This window comes from Artibeus jamaicensis, unplaced genomic scaffold (genome assembly GCF_021234435.1).
Source record: "Artibeus jamaicensis isolate MK-2021 breed Jamaican fruit bat unplaced genomic scaffold, CSHL_Jam_final contig_923, whole genome shotgun sequence".
Lineage (NCBI taxonomy): Eukaryota > Metazoa > Chordata > Mammalia > Chiroptera > Phyllostomidae > Artibeus > Artibeus jamaicensis.
Window position 1 is genome coordinate 13,025,112 of NW_026522014.1, and position 26,817 is coordinate 13,051,928.

General features: G+C 38.5%; 1 protein-coding gene across 1 annotated transcript in view; it reads left to right on the top strand.

The window, feature by feature from the left end:
* LRRC72 (leucine rich repeat containing 72) overlaps positions 1–25,361 on the top strand; it is a gene marked incomplete at its 5' end in the record, with an annotated part of 121,660 nt that extends 96,299 nt beyond the window's left edge. Inside the window, 6 exons of the mRNA XM_053655081.1 lie at positions 9,045–9,126; positions 10,869–10,979; positions 20,084–20,173; positions 21,066–21,218; positions 24,196–24,223; positions 25,118–25,361. Coding sequence (XP_053511056.1) covers positions 9,045–9,126; positions 10,869–10,979; positions 20,084–20,173; positions 21,066–21,218; positions 24,196–24,223; positions 25,118–25,283 — 630 coding nt within the window. The remainder of the gene's footprint in view (positions 1–9,044; positions 9,127–10,868; positions 10,980–20,083; positions 20,174–21,065; positions 21,219–24,195; positions 24,224–25,117) is intronic.
* Positions 25,362–26,817: the final 1,456 nt, after the last annotated feature.

The following is a 26,817-nucleotide window of genomic DNA, read 5'->3' on the forward strand; positions in this document are numbered from 1 at the left end:
TCTCTGTTGTTCATGTGCACTCCGTGTAGTGTTCCGTGGTCAGCTTCGAAGGAAAGAACGTGTACAAATGGCGGTGGTAGGTCTAAAGGAAGAGGTATAATTAGGGATTTGGTGGGGGTGAGGGGGGGTTGCAGCTTTTTTTTTGCATTCTGGTAGTGAACACTGCCCCACCTCCAACCAGTCATTGAATGTTCACATTGTTGACTGACAGGTAATCAGTTTAGAAGAGGGGTTGGCGGGGAAGGGATGCAGCAGGCAGAATCCACTTCTTGTACTTGGCTCTTTGTGTTTAATGAACTATTGTTATCTCCAAAATCACCATCACTTAACCTTGTTCTTTAAAAAAAAACTTATTTAGTCAACATAATACTGGAAGGATAGCATACCCAAAATAAGTTTTAAGTGTCCGTGACCTAAGTGAATACACTGTTGTGAGTTTTCCTATGGATCAATCAATATTGATCACTAGTCACACTCCACGAAAAATTTAAATTCTTGTTCAAGATCCAAAGCTAATGGGCATGTTAGCCATGGTAGTACTTCCTCAGAGGTCCCTTGTTTCCTGGATATTTTCTTGCCTGGATATGAAGCCAAGAATCATCCTACCAACTTGAGAATGAGTCCAGCATTTAGAGAAAAGAAGAACCCAGAGAATCATCCGGGCACTAAAACTGAGGCTCTCACATTCTTGGGACTCCTTGGTGTGTGACATAATAAATGCTCTAATGCGTGTACCAGTTTGAGTTGAGCCTAGAGGTTACTGGGAGCCAGGAGCACCCTATCTGATATGGCTTATCCTGTACTTGCATTTAGGCTACCGATAGAATATAACAATAAATATGATGGTGCCTCCTCTAGTGATAAAAATAGGAAGTGCAGAGGGAGTGGGTGTGCTCCTGGCGAGGACACTGCATTTGCAAACTGCCCGGAATGGAATGAGAGAAAGCAGTCATCTTGGGAGGCAATGATGTCCTCGTGTGTTTGCAGCCTGGTGTGTTTGCAGCCCTGCATGCTAGGAGGGCGAGGCCTTCTCCCCTTGGTTATCTAATGGATGATAACACTGAACCTTCCAGTCTGGACCCTGGAATAACAAACAAAATAGGTACAAGTTGTTTCTAAGGGCCTTCAATGCCCCAGCTTTCCTAGGTTTACTCAAGTAACTCTGGTTCCTTCATTATGCTCTCTGAGGGCTGGTTTCCTCCTCGTGCTGCACAGATGTTCACTAGTCCTACGTCTCCTCCCTTTACGGATCACCTTTTTTCTAACCTCGCCTGATACAATTAGAGGAGGCAGCTGCACTTAGGCGCATATTAACTGAGGCCTTCTAAGGACTCCCTTCCTCATCTCATCTTCTAGCAAGCCTGAGCGAGAGAATCTGCAGTTCGGTTTATCTCTTTCAATGTTTCATGAGAAGCTGAGTCTGCTTAAGGCAAGTGATCTATATGATTTGTCTTTTAAACTACAATTAATTTTGGCTGGTTACCTCAAAACATATTTTTACAGATATTTAATAATAAGCCTGTAGTATGGTAACCCAGTGCTAGTCTTCTTTTATTTCTGGAGGAACTAGCAGTGCTTTGGTAGTTTAATTTGTCTCAGATTAGAATAGGCATTTGATTAAAAAAAAAACACAAGCAGCTGTCCAAAATGGAATCTGAGTTTCTTCCATGTAGCAAAATTTTGCAACTTTTACAAACTAAATCTAAATAAAAATACCTCTTTTGGCAAAGTCATTGTTTATAAACTTCATCATGTAAACAATTCATTGAAATACTTATTTATAAGAACGTTTCGCACAAGCCGACTAGAGGAGGGTCAGATTAAAACACACAGAATCGCTTTGAGAAGGTCCTGAGCTCCATCTTCTCTGTGATGTCGTCTCTTCTCTCCCAGACCTTTAGCGCACACTGAAAATTTGACAAATAGCAGAAATTTCTACGTTTGAGAAAGGACTATTGGTGTACAAGAGGAGCAAACCCCAATTTGAAAATGGAAAGACTTATATGTAACATGATGTTTCATATATTTGTAAAGAATTCCTCAATTGGCAATACTTGTTTTCAGTGGTTTCACAAGCTTTGTGTCAGGGACTCTCAGTTGGTTCCTTCAATCAGGTATGGGTTGAGTAAATTTTATTTATTCATTTGTACATACTCTACCTTGTTCCAAAAAAAATAATTTAGAGCAGCACAAGCCTTGTAGTAGAGTATAAGGGCTGTTACAGAATAAAACAAAGTAGCATGCATTCCATACAGTTTGGGCTCTTGCGTGTTCCCGTTACCTCGGGGCCACATTAATTATATCCCTCATGTCAACTTTGTAGAAAGAACCATATTTTGTCAAATATTTAAAACCTTCTCAAAATGGTAAGTCAACATAAATAACCTAAATAAGGCTTCAGTGCATGTTTGTGAAATTCATAGGTATGTATGCTATATATTTGGTTATGCTTTAAAATGACTTATCCCAGAAATATAACCTATATTTGGAAAAGAGCATATGCAAAAAATTTAGTAGCATGGAATAAAGAGGGGAAAACATGAGAATAAAAGTCTATTTATACCAGTTAAGTGGTACTTTCTGTATTTTTAAAGTACAGATTATATTTTAAGTACTGCACATATTTTAAACTATGCTACATAGGAATACATTTTTTATTTATTGGATAGGTACCCCATAAAAATAAATTTAGGAATCTTGGAAATATATTGCAGTTTAAAATTTTTTCCTGTATAATTCAGTGTATATTATTAAAATTTTCCCCAACTAGTACTTAGTTTTCTGTAAATTTAGGAAATGTTATGATTTAAATATCCAAACATATAATAATATGCCCTTTTTTGTGAAATTTTTAAACTTTACTTTTATTGTTGACAAATTGCAAATTACCCCATGATGACCAGCCTAACCTCGTTCCCCACCTTCACTCCCTGGCTCACTGTGATCCAGCCCCACCAGACACTGTAATGTCCCTGTCCTGTGCACTGATGGGTCCTTAAGTATTCCTCCTACATATCCCGTGACCCACCCCACCCCTTCATCAACAGTTTGTTCAGTTAACCTCCTCTGTGAGGTCTACTTTGACCAACCACTTAAAATGTAGCAGTGTCTCCCTACTGGCCCTCCAATATCCATGCTCCCTCCCCCATATCACTTCTCAACTGATACCATAATATGTAATTTATTTATTGTACATATCATTTATTTTCTCCTTCCCTGCTAGAAAAAAAACGGGTAGGGATTTTTGTCTATTTTGTTCACAGCTCTCCCCTCAGAACTTAGCACAGTGTCTGCCACATAGTAGCTGTTCAACAAATATTTGTTAACAGAAAAAGGAGTAAATAAAAATTTCTATATTTGAAGCCAAGTTGAACTTTTCTTTGCATATGTGGTACTAAGATAATGGAAGTTCACTTAACAGAAGCGTGCTTTGGCTGAGTTATGCAGAAAAATAATACATGGAAAAAACACTGGGTAGATCTTAGATAGCATAAGAATCAGGTGTAAAAATACTCTCAGGGTCAATGTGAGCCATGGCCACAACCAGTCCAGAACTGGTTTTCACACTGTTAACTTGCCACTAACACCAGAATCACTTCCATGTGCCAAGCCTTGAGCTACAAAGATAAATTTGTAAAATGTCACATTAAATATAAATCCTATGGCAACCCTTAGAATCTGCAGTGTAGATTATTTTAAGGAATAATTATAACATCTTATTTTAATGATGGCTGGAATATCAGGACAATCAGCATGTCCTCCAAGTTCTATCTCTAGATCCTTTTTTTTAAATTAACTTTATTGTGGTGACATTAGTTAATAGGGCCATAGAGGTTTTATGTGGATTCTAGCTAAATTGAAATCTGTTATGCCCTGTAAACTTTACCTTGGAACTGTCTCTCACTTCCCCCCACTGCCACCGCTCTACTCTGGGCTAGCGTATGTTCTTCGGAATCAGCACTTAACACCCTTCCTATTCGTCCCCTGCCATTAAACTGACTATCCCTTCTCAACTATGTTCTTCCCTGCCATTTTTTTTTCTAAGACAAAATTAGGCAATAACACTCTTCTGCACCAAAAATTTTAATAGCACCCCAACATCCTTATGATCTGGCTTGCTTTCTTTCCACTTCACCCCCTCCACCACTCCACTGCAACAAACAATGCAGTATTAAAATACCAATAACCGTGGTCCAAGGATGTTAATGTTCTTGGGAAAATTGTGATTCTTTAACTAAGATGAAACTGTTGCCTTCATTAGTATTCTTGTTAAGTTAATGAGTAATGCAAGAGAAATTACACCCTCAACTAATTAATAATGTTCTGTGAATGTAGGTTCAGGTAGACAACTAGAAAAGAAGAGGGAAAAAATCATGGTTTCCACTGATACCCCTTTTCTACGATGATATCAGATATGGCTATATATTTTTTTAATTTTTTATTGTATTTTTTCCATTATGATTTAACCCCCTTATATCCCTCACCCTCCTACAATCACCACACTGTTGTCCGTGTCCATGAACTTTTTTTTTTCTCTTTGCTCAATTCCTCTACCTCCATTCTCGCCCTACTCACTAGCTGTCATCTTTTCTCCTTCTCTGAGTCTCTCTATTTTGCTGGTTAGTTCAGTGTGTTCGTTAGCCTCCACATATAAGTGAAATCATATGGTATTTGTCTTTCTCTGACTGGCTTATTTCACTCAGCATAATGTTCTCCAGGTTGATCCATGCAGTTGCAAAGAGTAAAATTTTCCTTTTTACAGCTGAGTAGTATCCATTGTGTAAATGTCCCGTAGTTGCTTTATCTACTCATCTACCAATGGACACTGGGCTGCTTCCATATCTTGGCAGTTGTAAATAGCACTGCAATGAACATAGGGTGCTTATATTCTTTAAAATCAGGGTTTCGGGTTTCTTCAGATATGTTCTCAGAAGTGATCACTGGGTCAAAAGGCAGATCCGTTTTTAAGTTTTTGAGATGTCTTCACACTGTCTCCACAGTGACTGAATCAGTCTGCATTTCTACCAACAGCACAAAAGGGTCCCATTTTCTCTACATCCTTACCAGCTCTTGTTTGTTGGCTTGTTAATGATGGCCATTCTGATAGCTATGAGGTGACATCTCATTGTGGTTTTACTTTGCATTTCTCTGATGGTTAATGATATTGAGCATCTTTTCATATGTCTGTTGATCATCTGTAAGTCCTCTTTGAAGAAGTGTCTGTTCAGGTTCTTTGCCCATTATTTAATTAGATTGGTGGGTTTTTTGGTGTCAAATTTCATGATTTCTTTATAAATTTTGGTTTTTAACCCCTTATCAGACATATTGGTGAATATGTTCTCACATTCTGAGGGTTGTCTATTTATTATTTTATTAATGTTTACTTAAATAAAAATTTTTTAGTTTGTAGTCCCATCTGTTTATTTTTTTCTTTTGTTTCCCTTGCCTGGAGAGATATATCAGATAAGATATTGCTATGAGCACTGTCTGAGATTTTACTGACTATGGCTTCTTCTAGATTGTTTGGAACTGCTCTGCCTGGTTTCAGGAGTTGTAACTGCCCCTCATGGCTAAGGCTGAGTGAGCAACCTCCGGAATTCGAGCCACTGAGGAGACAAAGCTTGTCTCTGCTTCATCCCCAGCCCCCAATGCTTGGTCTGTTAGTCAGAGATGGGTAAGACCCCTCAGCAGGGGGGCAACCTAAGCCAGACACAATCACTCAGGAGGCCATCATGGAAGGATTTGGGGGGCTGCAACAAAGAGGGAGTGATGGACCCTTGCCCCCCAGCTATTCTGACATAGCCCGAGTCCCCATTTCCATCTGGGAGAAGCACTTCCTGGCTCTAATCCATTTAAGCCTAAAACCTATGATGGGGGAGGCAGTGCAGCCCCTTGATGGCTAGAGCGGGATTTGGGGTGATCAGGCACAAGAGAGAATTCCTAAAGTCCTGTGAAGCCTGCTTTGCTAACAGTGCTTTCATTCACATGATAAGGGTCCAAGCAGGAAATGACTATGTCTCCCAAAGTTTCTGCAATCCCCTTACCTGACAGACACTGACTCAGACTAAATGTTATCTACTGTTTGATCAGATTTCTTTGAAATGTTATCTACTGTTTGATCCTTGCCACCTGTATTCCTGTGTATTACCACCCAATGAAAGCCACTGAGGAAGGGGCTCTTGGCTTTTCTCCTCTGAGAGATTGGCCACCTCTCCTCCCCAAGCAGATCATGTCTTGGTAGTTTCAGTTTCATCTGTGGTGGACAGGGGGACTTTGTGGGTAAAGTTTCCCCCATATAGGATTTTCATGGTTTTGGATCTAATATTTAAGTCTTTAATTTATTTTGACCTTATTCTTGTGTGGGGTGAAATAAGGTGGTCTAGTTTCATTTTTCTGCATGTACCTATCCAATTTTCCCAACACCATTTATTGAATAAACTATCTATAGTCCATTGCATGTGCTTGCTTCCTATGTTGAATATTAATTGGCCATCAAGTTATGGGTTTATTTCTGGGGTTTCTATTCCGTTCCATTGATCTACACATCTGTTTTAATGCCAGTACTATGCCATTTTGATTACTATGCCCTTATAGTATTGTTTGATATCAGGCAGCATGATTCCTCCAACTTTGTTTTCTTTTTCCTCAGGATCGCTGTTGCTATGTGAGGCCTTTTATGGTTCCATATAAATTCTTGAAATATTTGCTCTAGTTCTGTGAAATATGACATTGGAATCTTGATAGGAATTGTGTTGAATCTATAGATTACTTTGGGTAGTATAAACATTTTAATGATGTTAATTCATCCTACCCATGAAGATAGTATGTACTTCCACTTGGGTGGGTTTTTTTCTATCTTGTCTCCAAATTGTTTATTCAATCTTCTGCTTCATCTAAGCTACTGTTTATTCTTTCCATTGTATTATTTATTTCCAATATTACATTCTTTACTTCTGACTGGTCCTTTTTTTATGGTTTCTATTTCTTTTTCATACTATTGAATATCCTTATAATCATTACTCTAAACTCTCTATCTGATAAATTGCTTGCCTCCCATTTAGTTCTTCTGCAGGATTCTCTTGTTCTTTCACTTGGAGCCTGTCCTTTGACTTCTCATTTTGGCTGCCTCTGTGTTTGTTTCTATGTATCAGGTAGATCCACAAAGACTCTGGTGTGAGCCTTTGTGAGACACTGCCTGTGAATGGCCCTGGGCACCCTGTTTGGAGCTATCAGTGATCCACAGCCTGTGGCTCCCTCTTCTGGGCCTGTTTGTTTGCAGAAAGAACAAGACTGTGTACCAAAGCCAGCTTTTACCAGCCCTGGCCCAGGGGAGTGTCAGAGCTCCCAGAGATGTGCCTTAGTTGTTAAACTGAATCGCTGATATAGCCTCAAGCTGCACTCAGCAGCCTGACTTAAGCTCTGCAGTGTAGGGCAGAGTGATTCTTGTGGGCAGGGCTACTGCTTCCCCTCAGGCTGCTGCCACTTGGAGGGGAGTGCTCTGCCTGAGAAAACAGACTCTGCAGTAGGGGAACGACTCAGCACAGAAATCCTGGCAGCTATTCCTTCCATTCTCTCCTCAGGGCCACCAGCCCCAGACTCTGCTCACACAGCTCTAGTCCACTTTGCCCTCCCTCTGCTGGAGCCTAGGATAAGTGGCTGAATATGGAATCTTGTGCATTTGCCCTTTAAAAGGCTTTCCGCATCTCCAGCTGTCCCCTGCTGCTTTTCACAGCTGGGTGTTTATCTGGGTTCCTTTCCCAGCTCTGGTGCTGTAGACTGGGGAGCCCAGCTTGGGGTTTAGACCCCACACTTCTCAGGGGAAATCCCCGGTTGCTGAACTGTCCCTCTGGAACTTCAGCTGCTTCCTATGGGAGCCCAGCCAGCCCTCTTTTGCCTCCTTTGCATTCCTCCCAGTCATGTTGTGATGCAATGATTTCTTCTGTCTGCCCTTGGTTATAAGGCTTCTCTCCAGCAATGTGCAGTTGGTTATTCAGGATGGTTTCTCTACCATTTAGTTATAATTCCAGTTTGGTCCAGGGAGGAGGTTTGTGCAGCTTCCACGGACTCCTCTGCCATTTGTATCTCGAGGTGCAGCTGCACTTAGATCAGAGCGTGGTAAGGAGGACGGAAGGTAGTGAGCGCTGTCGGGAGGCTGGTAGGAAAAGCAGAAAGGATTAGGAAGTCAACTGGGAACCACTTCTCATGCCCCTGGATGGTTTCTCCTAGCGGGGGGAGCATGGCTCCTCTCAAGACTTAACGGAGCTGTGGTGACCTTACTGCTGTTCCTCCTGCATGGGTGCTGGTACAGTTTGAGGCAGACGAATCTGTAAAATGATTAAATGAGTAGCACACATGCCTTTTATAGATTCATAATTTGTAAATGGTGTAAACACTTAAAAAGTAAAGAAAAGTCATTTTTTAAAAGTTTTCAAAAAAAGTATTTTTTGAGATACGAGAGGACATAGTAAAATGCCAATAAATCCTCACTAAATCAGATAGGTTGGTGTCTTTCTATCTAGTCCCACAAAGGCCAAAACAGTTCCAGTTAACTGTTAATAATAGTTCCCATGATAAGCTTTAATAAATATAACATTAATTTATTATCTTGTGCATATATTTCTGTAGAGAGAGTACTAAGTGCTTGATTAATAATATGTGATGGTGAATGAGTTGATATGTGGAAGTCAGATCTAATGAGTCTATAAGGAGAATATTTGTGTGAAATGGTAGAGCAAAAGATGAAGGCCCTTTTACCCTTTTACCCTTTTACCCTTTTACCCTTTTGCAGATGCTTGGCAAACCATGCAAGGGAGTTTGGGCACTGTGTGGTAAGATGGGTTTATATTAAGTTAGCTAGAAACATCCTTTTTACCACACTGTCCTCAAAGACAATCCAGATGTAAATTCATAGCCCAGACCAAAAGGTTACAAATAATTCAAAATAAAAGCAGGCACCAAACTCTTCTGGTCTTATTACAGTTTTATATAGGTATATATATGTAATTATTGTAGAAAGGAAATTATTCTCCCACTCTCATTTTCAGCTACATGGAATAACATTTCTAACTAGAAACTACTGTCTGACAGAACTCTATTTAAACAACAATGCAATAATTGAAATAGAAGGTATGTCTAAATTTTTTCTGATTGAGTTTTCGGTTAAGTAATAACAGTTAACTATGTAATTAATAATGACATGCAGAAATCTGTTTTAACATCTCTGTTGAAAATATGTGATGAAATCTATTATTTTAATGTTCTTATGTACATTTCATTTTAAGAAATGTGCTTTTGATGCAGTTTTAATGCAGTCTCATCTTGTGTCATGATATTCAAAAATAAATGAATCAAAGGAGCCCATAATCATCACCAAGCCCTTATTATATGAAATGTTAAAGGGACTTATCTAAGAAAAAGATGATCATAAATAAGAACAGTGAAATGACAACAAACTCACAACTATCAACAACTGAACCTAAAACAAAAACAAAAACAAAAACAAACTAAGCAGACAACTAGAACAGGAACAGAATCACAGAAATGGAGATCACTGGGAGGGTTATCAGTGGGGAGGAGGAGGAGGGAGAATGGGGGAAAGGTACAGGAGATAGGAAGCATAAATGGTAGGTACAAAATAGATGGGGGAGGTTTAAGAATGGTATAGGAAATGGAGAGTCAAAGAACTTATATATGTATGACCCATGGACAAGAACTGGGAGGTGAGGGGTGGTGCAGGGCAGAGGAGAATAAAGGGGAGAAATAAAAAGTAAGTGACTCTTCTTTTAACATAGCAATTTTGCCATTATACTGCACAGTTGCACATAAACTCGAAACTGTGGACACAAATTTAACGGTATTGGGGAACATTCATAAATGTAACAACTTTATACGTAGTTGTTGTTATACGTAGTGTCTTAATATTTTTACTGGCTATAATTTTTAAAAATATTTTATTTATTTTTAGAGAGGGGAAGGGAAGGAAAAAGAGTGGGAGAGACATATTAATGTATGGTTGCCTCTCATGTGTCCCCTACTGGGGACCTGGCCTGCAACCCAGGCATGTGCCCTGACTGGGAATTGAACCAGTGACCCTTTGCTTCACAGGCCTGTGCTCAGTCCACTGAGCTACACCAGCCAGGGCCTGGCTATAATATTTACTGGTCAAATTCTTTCACTCTGAATTAATTTTACATATGCAAAAATCTCTAAACTGACTATTTCAAACCATGTATAAAAGTACAGTATGGTCATGAAATATGAAGCGGTATAACACAAAACATTTTTAATATTATGTATCATAAGATCGAAGTGTCATAATTGTAAGATCTACCATAATTTCATGTACCATGAAGAAATTTTTGCCAGTTAAACTGCAATGTGGCTATTACAAAGGCACAATCCACTTTCACTTATGTTAAAAATGTGGGAATATTTTCAATTTAGAATCAACAAAAATGATATTAATATTTGGCTTTGTATGGTGTAAAGAAAATAGTTGAGCAATATGAGGGGAGGTATTGAATTCAGTGAGTAATTGTTCCCATTAATTGGCATTATAAGTTTAAGTAACATTGGCAAGACAGAACAAAACAAAAAAGAATGAATAAAGTAACCCTTCTAAAATCAAACAAAAAATCATTGCTACAGGAAAAACTCCATAAAACAATAACACTGAAAAGAAATGGACTCTATATTCCCACATTATGCTCAATTAATTGAATTCTTATGCTTTCTTTTATTCTTAATGATAATTCACAATATTATTGATAATTATTTCACCAACTGTAGTGTATTCTTTGCTTTTGTTCAGTTAGCATGTTTAATCAGCATTAAAACAAAGTTTAAAATCTTGTGAACACTTCTTTTAGGCCTGCGTTTCTTGCCCTCATTGCATATCCTGCTGCTGCACCGGAATGAGTTAACGAACATCGATGCAACCGTGAAGGAGTTGAAGGGGATGCTGAATCTGAAGACCCTGAGTACTCATTTGCACTTTTACACGGCCATGGGTTAAAGTAGTAAAGCACAGGGCTTTATTTTTTTCACTGACATTAGATCAATAACTAAAATACTTAGATATTTCTGAAAACAGGACTAGATCACTTCCTTTTGAAAAGAACAAGTAGAAAAAATTTTGTGGAATGCTATAACATGCCAAATGAAAGTGACAAAAGTGACGAAGATGATTGATTTATATGTTTAAATCTGTGGTGTCAGTTTAAGCTCAGAAGTAAGTTTCAGCATCTATGATATGCTTCCATTTACATGACACATCCAGAACAGGCACATCTGTCAGGAGAGCAATACTGAGAGGTAACCACGTTAAGTAGATCCGTCTTATCCCAGGGCTAGGGGTCAGGGGACTGGGGAGTACAGCTGAAGAACAAGGGTTTCTTCTCAGGGTGATGGAAATACTATAAAATTGACTGCAGTGGTGGTTGTCCAACTCTGCGAGTGTACTAAAAACCGTGAATTGTACACTTGAAGTGGATGAATCGTGTGGTATGTAAAGTATAATAATGAAGCTGACACCAAAAAAAGTTAATTTTATTTATGTTTTTTTTCTTTTAAAAGATTTTATTTATTTATCTTTAGAGGGGAAGGGAAGGAGTGAGAGAGAGAGAATATCAATGTAGGGTTGCCTCTCCTGGGTCCCCTGCTGGGAACTGGCCTGCAACCCAGGCATGTGCCCTGACTGGGAATCGAGCCATGATCCTCTGGTTAGAAGGCCCGTGCTCAATCCACTGAGCTACACCAGCCGGGGCTTATTTATGCTTTTAATTGGATGAACTATAAACTTTATTCATGAATACTGAACCACACCCAACAAAGAACTGGCCTCAGTATTGGAAGAAAGTATGAGATAGATTAGAAAAATAAATAATGCATGATTCCTAACTCTCATTATAGGATTAAAAGGCTGGATAAACCTGTAAATGGTCTCAGTACAGGACAAATGGCTCTAGGTGTTCTAAGGAAAAAGATACTCAGGTCAATGAGTGAGTTGTCAGTAGAGTTTGGAAACTTCTTTACACAATGTCATGAAGTGGATTTTTTTCGTATTTATTTTGTATTCGTTTCTCAGAATTCCTTATATGTGTAAACCATATAAGGCATTCCACTTCAACTGCAAGTTCTTCAGAGTGTTGATGGTGAAGATTCTAATCAGATCAATACATTGATAGTGATTACAGTTTTCATATACTTTTAGTATTAATCTGTTATATCTACTGAATTTTTTACTTTATTGTTGTTCAATTACAGTTGTCTGCATTACTCCCCACTGCTCCCCACCCAGCCAATCCCATTTCCCTCCCTTGCTTCCACCCTCCCCCTTGGTTTTTTCCGTGTGTCCTTTATAGTAGTTCCTGAAAAACCTTCTCCTCACTCCCCTCTGGCTACTGTTAGATTGTTGTTAATTTCAGTGTCTATGGTTATATTTTGTGTGCTTTTTACTTTTGTTGATTATTTTCCAGTTAAAGGTGTGATCATATGGTATTTGTCCCTCACCCTCTTGTTATTTCACTCAGCATAATGCTCTCCAGTTCCATCCATGTTGTTGCAAAGGGTAGGAGCTCCTTCTTACTTTCTGCTCCATAGAATTTCATTGTATAAATGTACCGTGGTTTTTTGATCCATTCATTTACTGATGGGCACTTGGGTTGCTTCCCACACTTGTCTATTATAAATTGTGCTGCTATGAACATTGGGATACATAGTTCTTTTGAATTGGTGTTTCAGGGTTCTTAGGGTATAATCCCAGCAGTGGGATCATTGGATCAAAAATCAATTTCATTTTTAGTTTTCTGAGGACATTCCATACTGTTTCCACGGTGGCTGCACCAGTCTGCATCCCACCAAGAGTGTACTAGGGTTCCCTTTTCCCCACAACCTTGCTGGCACTTGTTGTTTGTTGATTTATTAATGATGGCCATTCTCATCAGTGTGAAGGAACAACTGACAGTGACCAGAGTGGAGGGGGGAGATGGAAAACGGGAAGGAAGGAGAAGGGCCTGGTCCAGGAGCATGCTAAAGGACCCATGGTAATGGACCACAGGGTGGGGAGTGACTGAGATGGGGAGAAAGGGGAGGGAGGGTGGGCAGGGCAGAGGAGAGCAACGGGAAAATTGGGACAACTGTAATTGAACAATATAAATAAATAAATAAATAAATATTATGGGAAAACGTTTGCATTTACTAATAAACTACTCATTGCATTTGTGCAGTATAGCAAATATAAACAGGTTTCTCTGAGCCTCATTTGCAATCACATATTAGATTCTGCTCATTAACTAAAATGAGAAATTCATGGATTTTAAAATGTTAAAGTGTCTGTTCAAGCCGTAAAACCATATACAATGCTGAAGCGTTATTATTATTCCACTTCAATTGCAAGTTCTTCAGAGAGTGAGAAAGTTGCCTGGAGGTAAACCTCTAACCCATTTCAGCAGGCACCCTCCGCTGGCATGGCAATCCGAGTGATTGCCCAGGAGACCCGCCTGGGAGCTTCAGGGAGGCCGAACGCCAGCCGCAGAGTGTGAGGCTCTGGAAACCGGAATTCCTGACTCCCAGGCTAAGTCTGGAGGGGCCCCTCTCTTCTCTCCAGGCGGCCTACCTCTCCACACCCTCCTTCTCCAGCTCCATTTTCCTCTTGCCTTCACATCTCCAAACTCTTTCTCTGTGAGGATCTACACTTGTCAAACACGTCCTTCCTGGCTGATGGCATTCACTAACCTTCTGCCCCCTGCCTTTTTTCCCAGCACAGAGGGGGAAAAACACCACCAAGAGCAACAAAATACTTAACACTTTCCTGCTTCTAAACTTCTGGTCTCCACATTTCAAATTTTCTATTTTATTAGCTTTATTATTAGAAAGTATACTTAGACTCCTACATTCCATAATTTTTAAGACTTGCTTCTTAGCAGAGCTGTAAGGATTACCATTGGATATGGTGGGTGCCCTTTTCAATAGAGGGTCTTTATTTTCTACAGGTTCTGCTCTTAAACATTTCTACTGTTCCTCATTGGGCCGTAGTCCATCGCTGAAGGCAAACAGCCAAGGACTAAAGGGGGATGCTGAGAGGCCAGGGCAGGACCACGATCTCAGTGGTCCCTTTATTTGGGCCTCTTTACCTCAAATGTCTCTCAGGGTGGGACCACAAAACAGAACAATCCCCTAATCAAAAGAGCCAGCTGGGTCTTTCACTCCTGTTTGTTCTGAAGAAGAGAATGTTCTGTGTGGGGGCAACTTTGCCCGCAGGTCCCCCCATCCTCCACGGATGAAAGCAAAACAACCAAGACATGATCTGCTTGGGGAGGAGAGGTGGCCAATCTCTCAGAGGAGAAAAGCCGAGAACCCCTTCCTCAATGGCTTTTATTGGGTGGTAATACACAGGAATACAGGTGGCAAGGATCAAACAGTAGATAACATTTCAAAGCAATCTGATCAAACAGTAGATAACATTTAGTCTGAGTCAGTGTCTGTCAGGTAAGGGGATTGCAGAAACTTTGGGAGACATAGTCATTTCCTGCTTGGACCCTTATCATGTGAATGAAAGCACTCTTAGCAAAGCAGGCTTCACAGGACTTTAGGAATTCTTTCTTGTGCCTGATCACCCCAAATCCTGCTCTAGCCATCAAGGGGCTGCACTGCCTCCCCCATCATAAGTTTTAGGCTTAAATGGATTAGAGCCAGGAAGTGTTTCTCCCAGATGGAAATGGGGACTCGGGCTATGTCAGAATAGCCGGGGGGGCGAGGGTCCATCACTCCCTCTTTGTTGCAGCCCCCCAAATCCTTCCATGATGGCCTCCCGAGTGATTGTGTCTGGCTTAGGTTGCCCCCCCTCTGAGGGACCTTACCCATCTCTGACTAACAGACCAAGCATTGGGGGCTGGGGATGAAGCAGAGACAAGCTTTGTCTCCTTAGTGGCTTGCGTTCCAGAGGTTGCTCACACAGCCTTAGCCATGGGGGGCAGGTACAACTCCCGAAACCAGGCAGAGCGGTTCCCAACAATTCTGACCACTCTTCTCTGTCCATGCCCTGCTTTAGTGGTATGCAGTTTTCCACAAATTTTGGTTAAAATAAGATAGTAAGATTTCAGGAGGTGCTGACCTTACTAAGTAACTTTGAACCAAAACCTTAAAATCTTAATGTCTGATCATTGACATCTGCACTTCCTTCCACGGGCTGTTCTGTATAAATAGGCACACAATATAACTGCTTGTAGCTTCTCTATATAATTTTTCCCATGCATCAAAATGGATATATTGGCACATTATTAATTACATCAACTTTCTTCAATGGTGGTCTTAAAAACATTCAGGTTCATTTAAATTATGACTTTAAATATTGATTTAAAAGTTTAAACAAATTAACTGAAGCCAATTTAGATGACTGTAATCTTTTCTGTTTCAATATTAAGTCGATTCACACATGTGACTAATGTAAGTCAAGTGTGTGCAGTAAGGTAGTAGAGACCTTTTGATATATTATTTGGTGAATGTAAATTGCTTAGACTCAGAATCCCAAATTAAGATAAGCAAGACAGTGCTGGCGCCACTGAGGTGTACTCTGTAAGTAGCCTAGAGGGAAGGTGGATTAAATAGTATTAACCTATTAAAAGTGAAAGTGTAAGCAACTGTGCTTCATAGTTTCTAAAGGAATGTACCCCATACATCATGGAAGGCTTTCAGAACTTTCAGACACAGGAAACCGGTTTCATATCTTAAAAACTTAATTTATGGTAATTTTAGTAGCATCAATCCAAAACTCATAAATCTAAAATGTAAAATGCTTAATAGTATAGGAGAAAAAAAGAAAGTTAAAAATAAGATTGCTTCCTTCTAAATTATTTTTTCTTTTTTAGGTATATTTTATTGGTTATGCTATTACAGTTGTCCCAGTTTTTCCTCCCCTTTATCCCCCTCTGTCCTGCACCCTCCCTTTCACTGGCATTCCCCCCCCCACCTTAGTTCATGTCCATGGGTCTAAATATAAGTTCATTGGCTTCTACATTTTCTATACTGTTCTTAACCTGTCTATTTTGTACTTACCATTTATGATCCTTATTCCCTATACCTTTTCCACCATTCTCCCCCCTCCACCTCCCCACTGATAAGCCTCCATGTGATCTTCATTTCTGTGATTCTGTTCCTGTTAGGCCAGGATTTTAGTTTATTTTTGCTTTCGTTTTTTTAGATTCAGTTTTTGACAGTTGTGAGTTTGTCATTTTACTGTTCATATTTTTTATCTTTTTCTTAGGTAATTCACTTTAACATTTCATATAATAAGGGCTTGGTGATGATGAACTCCTTACACTTTATCTTATCTGGGAAGCACTTTATCTGCCCTTCTATCCTAAATGAAAGCTTTGCTGGATAAAGTAATGTTGGATGGAGGTCCTTGCCTTTCATGACTTGGAATACTTCTTTCCAGCCCCTTCTTGCCTGCAAGGTTTCTTTTGAGAAATCCGCCGACAGTCTGATGGGAACTCTTTTGTAGGTAACAGTCTCCTTTTTCCTTGCTGCTTCTAAGATTCTCTCATCTTTAATCTTGGATAATATAATTAGGATATGCTTTGGTATGTTCCTCTTTAGGTCCAACTTCTTTGGGACTCTCTGACCTTCCTGGACTTCCTGGAAGTCTATTTCCTTTGCCAGATTGGGGAAGTTCTCATTCATTATTTTTTCAACTAAGTTTTTAATTTCTTGCTCTTCCTCTTCTCCTTCTGGCACCCATATGATTAGGATGTTGGAACATTGTAAAGATGTCCCAGAGTTTTCCAAGCCTCTCCTTATTTTTTTTGAATTCTTGTTTCTTCATTCTGTTCTGGTTGAATGTTTATTTCTTCCTGCTGGTCCAAATCATTGATTTGAGTACCTGCTTTCTTCCCATCACTGATGGTTACCTATACATTTTCCTTTATTTCACTTTGCATAGGCTTCACTTCTTTCTCTATTTTGCGACCATACTCAACCAATTCTGTGAGCATCCTAATTACCAGTGTTTTGAACTCTGCATCTGATAGGTTGGCTATTTCTTCATTGCTTAGATCTATTTTTGGAGCTTTGATCCATTTGGAGGCCATATTTTTTTTTGTCTCTGTGCGCCTGTTACATAGTAAGGGCCAGAGCCTTAGGTATTCGCCAGGGTGGTGCAACCCACATGGCTGCATTGTGGCACTGTACATGTGGGAGTGGTCGGAGAGGGAACCATGCCACTCCCTTGGCTCTCTGCCTCTTTCAGTTGCTTTCCCCACTACCCACAAACAAATTTGGTGCTTCTGGTGCTGATCCTGGGTGGATGGGTTTGGGTACATTCTAGTACCCCTTGGGTCTCTCCAACAAACTCTCCTGTGAGATTGGGAGTTTCTCCTGCTGCCATGACCCCCACAGATTTTTACAGCCTGAGGTTTTGAGACCTTATTTCCCACACTGGAACCCCGGATTGCATGGTCTGTCTTACTCCCCAGTTGTTCCTCCTGGTTTATCCACATGCAAATGTGGGTCCACCAGCAGCTGCCTTGCTCACCCAGTCCCCCAGGTGCCACCTTGCCTTGAGTCCTCCTCACCCCAACTGCCCATTTTCATCCCTCCTATTGGTCTGGATGAATGTTTCTTCTTTAACTTTAACTCCTTGGTTGTTTGACTTCCATACAGTTGGATTTCATGGCAGTTCTGGTTGTTTTTTCTTTTTAAGTTTGTGGTTGTCTTTCTTTTGGTTATGCAAAGAGGCAAAGTATATCTACCTATGCTTCTATCTTGGCTGGGCTGATTTCTTCTAAAATTTAAGAGCTAAGGAAAAAGTGAAGAATCATAAAAGATTAAATGCCTTTCAGATTATTTAATTTTGTTTATTTTTAAGTTAATTTAGGCAAGGGGTGAGCACAGTTTTTAGACTTGCTCTCACTTAGATTTTACTTTATGATGAGACGACTGTTGAACCATAATAAGCACAAAGGCTTTTTAGTATTGAAACATCTTCTTCATAACTAATGTAACAGAAGTAAACCCAAATTTGAAGCTAGACTTTATTTTACTCACATAAAGACATTACTAAACACTAGAAGAAAAAACAAAAAAAGAAATTAAATAGTGACGTTCTGAGAGGGAAAAGAGACTGTGAAGGGTGTGCCGAGAAGTAAGTGTCACTGAAAGCTGTTGGCACATTTTCCATTCACATCGTATGTGAAGGCAGACTCTGGTCTCACCTGCTGTAGTGAATGATAGGGTTGTGAGGTTTCAGCTATGATTCTTAAGAAAGGAACCAGAGAAGACTTTGGCATGAAAGAGTATGTGACTTTTTCTCCCTCCCAAACTCTGCTTAAAAACAATTGTGTTTTTCTTTTTTATCCTTGAAGGTTGTCCTTTTCTCTACTCTCCCTGGCTCAAACTACAATGCATGATCCTTGTGGGTCTTTTTAAATCTGTCCTTACTACTGGTTTAATATACATCCTTCCATTCCCTGTCCTGTAGTGACAATTATTTACCATTTCAGATGCCTCCTCTTTTAAGATTAAAATTCAAACCAGCTTTGCCCTCACTTAAGATATCTTGAAAACTATGCATTTCATTTTTCCTCTCATTAACCCCAAATGCATACATATTTTCTTTCTTTTAGCTTTTTTTGTTGCTCCTGGCTCTACATTTTCTTTTATCTCTTCCCTCAGTCAAAACTTTTGTTTGTGATGCACCAGTCATCTTCATTGCCCGCTTTAAAATCCCTCTAAAACTCATGTTTTCCACAAAGAATAGCTACATATAACAATTTTATTAGCCAGAAAAGTTTGAGTTTCTACAAGAAATATTAGAACATTTTATTAACTATAGAGAAAACAACCAGATGATTAACTTTTTCAGTTTTTATCTAAATATTGTTGTTTAAGCATGTTTTCCACCTCTAGGTTGCAAACTGTTTTTTATAAAGTTAATCAGTTTTTGGGGGGCGGCTTCTAATGCTTAATATTTTCATGATTTTATCAAGCCTATTTGTATTTTATAAATTGTCAAATGCTACAGCAGTATTGTTAAATTTGACATGTACATTGAAAGAGCCTCATTGTTGCAAGAGTAATGTAGTTGTACAATAGCTGGAGCTCTTTCTGCTACTGCCATCTAGTGGTCTTCACTAGATACATTTTCCAGAAGTATTTTCAAGAAATTGCATGTAGGCCAAGTCCAATAGCTAAAGATATCCAACTGGAAATCATAAAAGTTTTATTTCACATTGTATTGAAAAACAAATCCCTGTTTAATATTACCTAAAGAATACTAGAGAAAATACTTTATCTTTTCCATGAAAATAATACCCTCGCAACTTCTAGTTGAAGACTAAAAAAATGTCTCACATGCTGATGCCTAAGGGATGGGACGCCAAAAGTGTCAGGACCCCTTCTACACCCACATGCCTCTCACCTCCAGCCACCGTGTTAGCCAGTGTGGTGCCTTAGGCATCCCAGCATCTGTGCACAGAAAATCTGAGCCCCATGCACCTGGCCACAGGTAGGCAAGATGCCACATCCATTCCTGCTCAAGCTTGGCTTCTGAGTTCTGAAGGTGCTGTTGCCATTTACACATTCTGAACTAGGCGCAGTGGTATGAAATGGAGAAAGGAATCTGTACTAGGACAGTGCATCGCTTCTCTGCCCATCTCTACACGGATATCTTGTGACCTTTGAGACCGGGAGAAGAGAACCAATTGAACACACAGTTTGATAAAGAGCTGCAGCAAGACCCCCGGAGAGCTGATATCTAGTTTTTCCTTGCTAGTTAACCTACAGATATGTTAAATTTTCCTCACTTGTGGCAGATTTTGGTCAATGATATGTCACTAGCACAAAGCACAGTTCTTAGCAGACTCTAAGCACTTAAAATATTTGTTGAATAAATGAATTTGACAGGCAAGAAGAGTGACTGCTGCTCTGAATGAGTACAGGTTTGCTGAGACTGTTGGTTTGATCTGTGAAGCAAAGCTTTCCCTGGCCTTATGTTTCCCTTTAATCCTGCAGTTTTCCATATTTTATCAAGTGATAAATGAAACTAATTTTGAAATCTGACCTCTTAGTTTGGATTCTTTCTTTGCAGGTCTCTACCAAAACCCCTTTTGCCAATATAACCTCTATCGTTTGTATATCATCTACCATCTTCCGGGAGTGGAGTTGCTTGACCGAAACCGTAAGGACACTTTTTCTTGCAGAGAAATATTTGAGAGGCAGTCTTATAATTCAGTGGTTTAAAAAGGTTGAATATCTTTGAAAATAATTTTTATGTAAATGAGTTTTAAAATTGTTATTGAAATATTTGCTGTCTGAAATTTGCCGTTTTAGGAATGTATGCCTCTTGACCACTGTCTTGAAAGGCATCTAACTGAGTGGGAGACAGTCTCCACATTCTGAGTTAGACAGTAATGTGCTGAATGCCAAAATCATTTACCCCCTGGTACCTTGGCTTCTTACTTCAAAAATGTGAGAACTGGACTAAATCTCTTAAGGTCTAATGAGGGTCCAAAAAGCATAGTCTTTGAAATTATGTAAACATATATATCAAAATATGTATAGTCAATGATAACTTCTTTACGAATATATATCTTTAGACATTGTAGATAAACTAGTATGTCTGATTCATGTAAGCTACAAAAACAGTGCTTTATATTTTATATTTTTGAGGTTTTATTATCTATGTACTTACCTTTCTATATCTAAATTTGAACATTCTTAATTACTGAGTGCTTTCTTAATGAGAATATATCAAAGTCTTATGTTTATGCCACCTCTTCCTCACAGCATTCAGGGCCTTAGTTGTGATTTCAGTCACCCATGGTGATGTGTTAGAAAGGGCCTGGGAGACATTAGGATGTCCCGTGCCTGTGACCTGAGGGGCACATACTGGGCACTTGTAAGATTATGGGAACAACTGTGATAGCCCTTCACAAAGCAGTTTGGACAGGATGTTCACATATACCACAAATCAGATAAGAATATTTTTTAAGATGTTCAATTCTCTTTTGAATTACTCTGCCTATCTATTTATAATGCTATGTAATAACATTACTTTTTGCATTTATCAGAAGTTACAGAAAAAGAAAGAAGATCAATGATTACCATTTTTAACCATAAAAAGGCTCATATTGTTCAATCAATAGCATTCAGAGGAAAAATAGATGCCTCATGGGATCCTAAATCACCATTTAAGCAAAAACCAGCCCAGAGAGTACCTTCAGGTATTTTGGAAAAAGAAAAAAAATGAAATCATAGTTTCTCAAACTTTTGAGTAATTTAATAATAACAACTGCAATTTATAATGAGCTAAGTACCTATTTAGTGAAATAAATATCCTCTAATTTTATTAGTCAAATTAAAGTGATATGCAATTCTTACCTTTATTTATATGTATTAAATTAAATTAGGTAATGTGATAAAAATGAGATATTACATTGAAGTCCTTACCCTGGTATTTAGCATAGTATAAAGGGATCAGTAAGTAAGCTACAGTTGTTATTATACCAATACCACTGGACAATTTCACCAATTAAGACTATAAGTTTTTGATAATATGTAAAACATATTCAGAAGAAATAAAGATCGTCTACAATTTCTCCACCCAGAAATAAGCACTGTTAATATTTTGGTCATTGTATGCAAGTATAAGTTAAACATATTCACATCTCATTAATTGAAATTATTTTCTTTTATGCCATAGAAATCTAGCCTCAGTGGCTTACAAAAATAGAGGTTTATGTTTTTCACATAGTAAAGAAGTACAAAGGTAGGGTTCCAGGGTTAGTGTAAAGTTTGTTGATGTCATTACTGTTGAAGAATACACGTCTGTCTTGTTCTTCTGTTCTTAGTGTGTTTTATGGCTATACGGTGGCTGCTGCATCATTAGGCGTCACAAAGAGGGATTTAAAAAGATACAAAAGCCTTTTCCTTGTGGCACTTTGCAAACATACAGTTGAAAATGAAAATACATCCTAGTACAGATTTTCTGGAGATGAAAGGAAAAATATTAAATTGGAAAATACTTTTGAAGAAATTACCCAGAATGCAAAATAGGGAAAGCAAGATACAGAAAATATTAATTAGTTGCAATAGGAGATATTAGAACGATAAGGTTTGGTGCAAGTTTAGTAATCCTGAAGGGGAAAAAATAGAGAAATTGGACAGCAGATGATGTTTGAAGTAGTAACAGCTGGGAATTTTCAAAATTTGGCAAATGATATAAATCCTTAGATTCACCAGACAAAATTAATCTAAAGACATAAAAGACTGTTAATAACAAAAATCCACATCAAAGACAAAATGGTCTTAAAATAGTCAGGAAATATAAATTTACCTACAAAAGAATAATTTATAGATACATGACAAACTTCCCAACTGTAGTTATGGAATTTAGAAAACAGTGATCTAATATCTTCAAAATGCTAAGGACAAGGAAAAGTTAGCCAATAATTTTACAACCAGCTAAACTATTATTCAAGACAGAGCAAGAGAAAAGAACAATTAAGGCAAAATCAGGACTTTCTCTTAACTTTTAATTGTAAAACTTTTCTGACATAGAAGAAGTTGAAAGAGTATTAAACACCTCTGTATGCCCATGTATATTTGATAATAATATTCTGCCATATTTTACCACCCTTCACTGAGATGTTGCCTTATTTAAACTGGAAAACATGAAAGTATTGCTGAACCATTTAATATTTCAGTAGCAGACATCATGAAACTTCATTCCTAAATCATTTGGCCTGTAAATTTAAAAATGACATTCTCCTATAAAGCCACAGTGCCATTATCACACCCAAGAAAAATAACATATTATTGAGTATGTAATTCATACTCAAATTTTCCCAGTTACTCCAAGATGGCTTCCATAGCTACTTTTTCAAATCAAAATCCAGTCAAGATTCATAATTTCATTTGGCTCTTATGGCTCTTTAATCTCTTTTAATTTAGAATAGATTCTCAAACTGTTGGCATGACTTTCTGAAGATCCCAGGCCAGGTATAATAATGTAGAATTTGTATGATTGTCTTAGAGAGTGTCATAGAACATGTTCCTTATTCTGGTATGTACCATGGAACAGAAGCAATGACTGGAGGGCTTGTTCTGGGTGCAGAAGAGCACAGTGAAGAGCAGTGGTCCTCAGAGTGTGACCCCCAAACCAGCAGCAGCAGCACTTCATATATTTGTCACAAATCCAAGTTCTCGCCCCAAAGGAGATCTACTAAACTAGACACTTGAGGGCCAGACCCAGAAAGCTGTGTTTTAGCAAGACTTTCAAGTGATCTCTGCATATTTCAATTAGAAAACAACTAGTGTAGAGGCAAGAGCACAGCTTTGAAATCAGATTCCTCTGGGTTTGAACACCATCTCTGCTCATAAGTAAAAGTTTTATTTTGGACATTAATTTGCTTCAACTCTCCAATCTGTGGGAGACTTGAGTCGGCCACTTGTGAAGGGAAGGAGGCCATCAGCTCCTCTCTTAAGGCAGAGGCTGTGCGCTCCATGCTGCTTACGGATTAGCAAGAGCTCACACTCGGGGCTTTGGTGGCCCAACAGGTGCTTCTACATTCCTTCTCCAGTCTGGCACCAGGCCTCCTGAAGAGGAATAAACACAGCATTGACGGTCTCTGCGAGATATCTTAAGAAATCCAAGCTTGGAGGACTAGCCTTTGAGCTCCAAAGCTAGGGAAGATGTAGATTCTTGTGATCTAGGATTTGTTTATTCCAGTGCTTTGAAGCTAATGCCAAGAATCCAAATGGTTTAAACTACTTCATGTATTTCTCCTCATTTGGTCTATTATTCCATTTATAGCTACATGTGCTTGCTTAAAAAAAAAAAAAGGTCAGTTTCTGCACATGAGACTCAGTATCTCAACTATAAAAATTCCAACTTGGATTCCATGGGTAACTAAATCGATTAAGCATTCTGTTCTGAGAGTTTTCAGATGTGTATTGTATTTAAAGACCTGCCTCAAAATCTAAGACGTACAAGGTACTATATATCTAAGAGAAAATTTCACTTTGGGGTTTGGTATCAAGACTTTTTTCATGGATCAAACGATTCATCTAAACGCATGCTCGAAAACCAGAAAGCTGTGCTCTAGACTGTTCCTTCACAGCTTGTCCCATTGTTTTAAAATGTTACTAATACTTGAAACTAATTTGAAAGATACTAATTTAGAAATGTGTTTTTTTTAGATTTTGCATTTGCGAATAATGTAGACAAGTAAGTGATTTTAACTTTACTTTTATTATCAAATTATTTCGTAACTGCACTGACCCCCCTAAATTATTTTCATTTCCCAAAGTAGACTATAATGACTTAAAAAAATGACTAACTCTTTAATAGATAGAAAAAAATTGCTATGTCTTTCTGTGATAAATGAGTTCAAGTTACTTATTCATTTTTGACACATTTAAATTTTAATATTATAACCTAAAAAAGTAAAAGTGTGACTTGATGCATTAAAAAATTAAGAGTTATTAGCTATCACAAATGAGGGTCTTTGTCTTGCTTGTTTACTGTTCCTGTAAATATGCCCAGTGAGAGCAATTTTTATCATTTTATATGCACCGGAATTTACATTTGCAAAAGCAAATACTTCATTAAACTATGAAAAACATTTCAAGTCCATGAATATTTATGAATTTAAAAACCATTACTCTCTTTTAATTTCAAATTTAGGAATGTTTTTTAGAGTCAGTGTTGAAAAATGTCATCCCCGAGCACATTTACAGAAAATATGAGCCTTGAGATCATGGCACGCTGTAGAAAAATCTCCACAATAAGTGTATGTAAGATCCTAATGTGAATATGAGATCTAGAAATATTTTAATCATTTCATTTAACACCGGTTTTAAAACATGAATGGATAAATATGGGAGACCTAGACTGTCATAGCTGACCCCAAATTTAGGCAAAAACTCTATCATTAAAATAAACACTCTAGACAATGAAAATAGCATAACTTCTCCTGAAAGTCATTTGTCAGTAGAGTCTAAAATTTGTTAGTGGTACTCTACTACCAATATCATAGAAAAATATGGCATTGCTACATCTAAATTAAAAACCCATATTGGTCTAATTTATTTTTTTCTGACATAATTGCCCTTTTTGCAGAACTGTGTTTGACGACCCAGAAGATGCTGTATTTGTAAGGTCCATGAAGAGGTCAATGATGGCTTTTACCTCTCTGAACTGGGACACAGTTCCAACACGAGAGGAAAGATACCTTGAGAAGAAAGGCACAGAACCTGCTCAAATGCTCACAATTACGCTGAGATAACCCCTGGTATTTCTAGGAGTCCTAGTGGTTTTCAGTTGTATATTAAACTTCCCTGTGGTTTAGCATATTGTTTATTTGTTATGATATTATTTGAAACATTTAAATAATAAACAGAAATGTCAGTAATGAAAAATAATTCCTACTTTTTTAAAATCTTCACCTGAGGACATTTTTTAAAATTGATTTTATAGAGAGGAGGGGAGGGAGTAAGAGAGAGAAACATCAATGTGAGAAACATTGATCAGTTGCCTCCCGTACGGGCACTGACCAGGAATTGAACCCCCATACCTTGGTGTACGGGATGACACTGGAACCCCAGCCACCCCGCCAGGGCAATAATTCCTACATTTTATGTGAGGTTTTTGTTGAAGTAAAACATGTGTATAGGAATGTACATAAGTGATTATTGCTGAGCTCAACAAATTTTCCAATGATAAACACTCATGTAACTGGCATTCTGGACCAAGAAACGGAACATGTTGCCTGCACTCTGAAAGTTTCTTCATTCTTGTCACCGGTCCTATTACTTGTCACTACCCACACTTCAGAAGTAATCACTGTCCATATTTCTAAACTGTACATTAATTATGTATGTTTTGAAAGGCATACACATGGAATCATAGAAGTTGAATTATTTGTACTCAGTTCGTCCATGTTGTTGCTAATAGAAGTAATTCTGCTGTTCTCATTGGTGTGTAGTATTCCATTGTATAACTATATACCACAATTTATTAGTCTAGTCTACTGTTTTGGAGGCATTTGTCATTTGTATGTGGGCCAATAGTCTGGCCAGAAGGGTACAGCTAGAGGAAAAAGAAGCCAAAAAAGCTTCCTGCAGTAGCTTGCTACTGAGACACAAAACTGGACAGTTAAGGTAATGCGAATACATTGCTGCTTTCCTGCAGCTAATCTAAAGAGCTAGATCACAAGTTTATAAAAAGCAGGGTGACATCCATCTCTCTGATGGTGCTCGGAACCATCATACTATTACATAGACTTATAGAGTGTGGCAAAAGTAGGTTTACAGTTGTTCATATGGAAAATAACACAATAATTCATAAGTAATAATACAATAAACCCTGTATTTTGTGTACTCAGAACTGCAAAGCTACTTTTGTCCAACCTGTATTGTAGAAGTGGGGCTGAAATCAAAACAGGTGAGAGATGAAAGCCCTACAGGGAATGGTGGACTGTCAGTGAGAATCTGTAATCAACTTTTGCCAATGTGTACAGCCAGAGTCTGCAATTCAGGTATGGCCCCTGGCAGAAAGTTATAGCTGAGAGAGGGGAAGGGGGAGAGAGAGAGGGAGAGAAAGAATATGAGAAAGAAGAATTTGGTATCGATGTGGGTGCATGGCAGATATCAAGGTGAAAGTGATGTTGTGTGGTTTCCAAGATTAGGTCATAGAATCAAAGTTTCCCCTTGCTCTCTCTCCTGGATCACTTCCTCTGCAGGAAGCCAGCTGCCATGATGTGAAGACACTTCAGCAGTCCTCTGGAGAGGTCCACATGGTAAGGAACCAAGGTCTCCTTC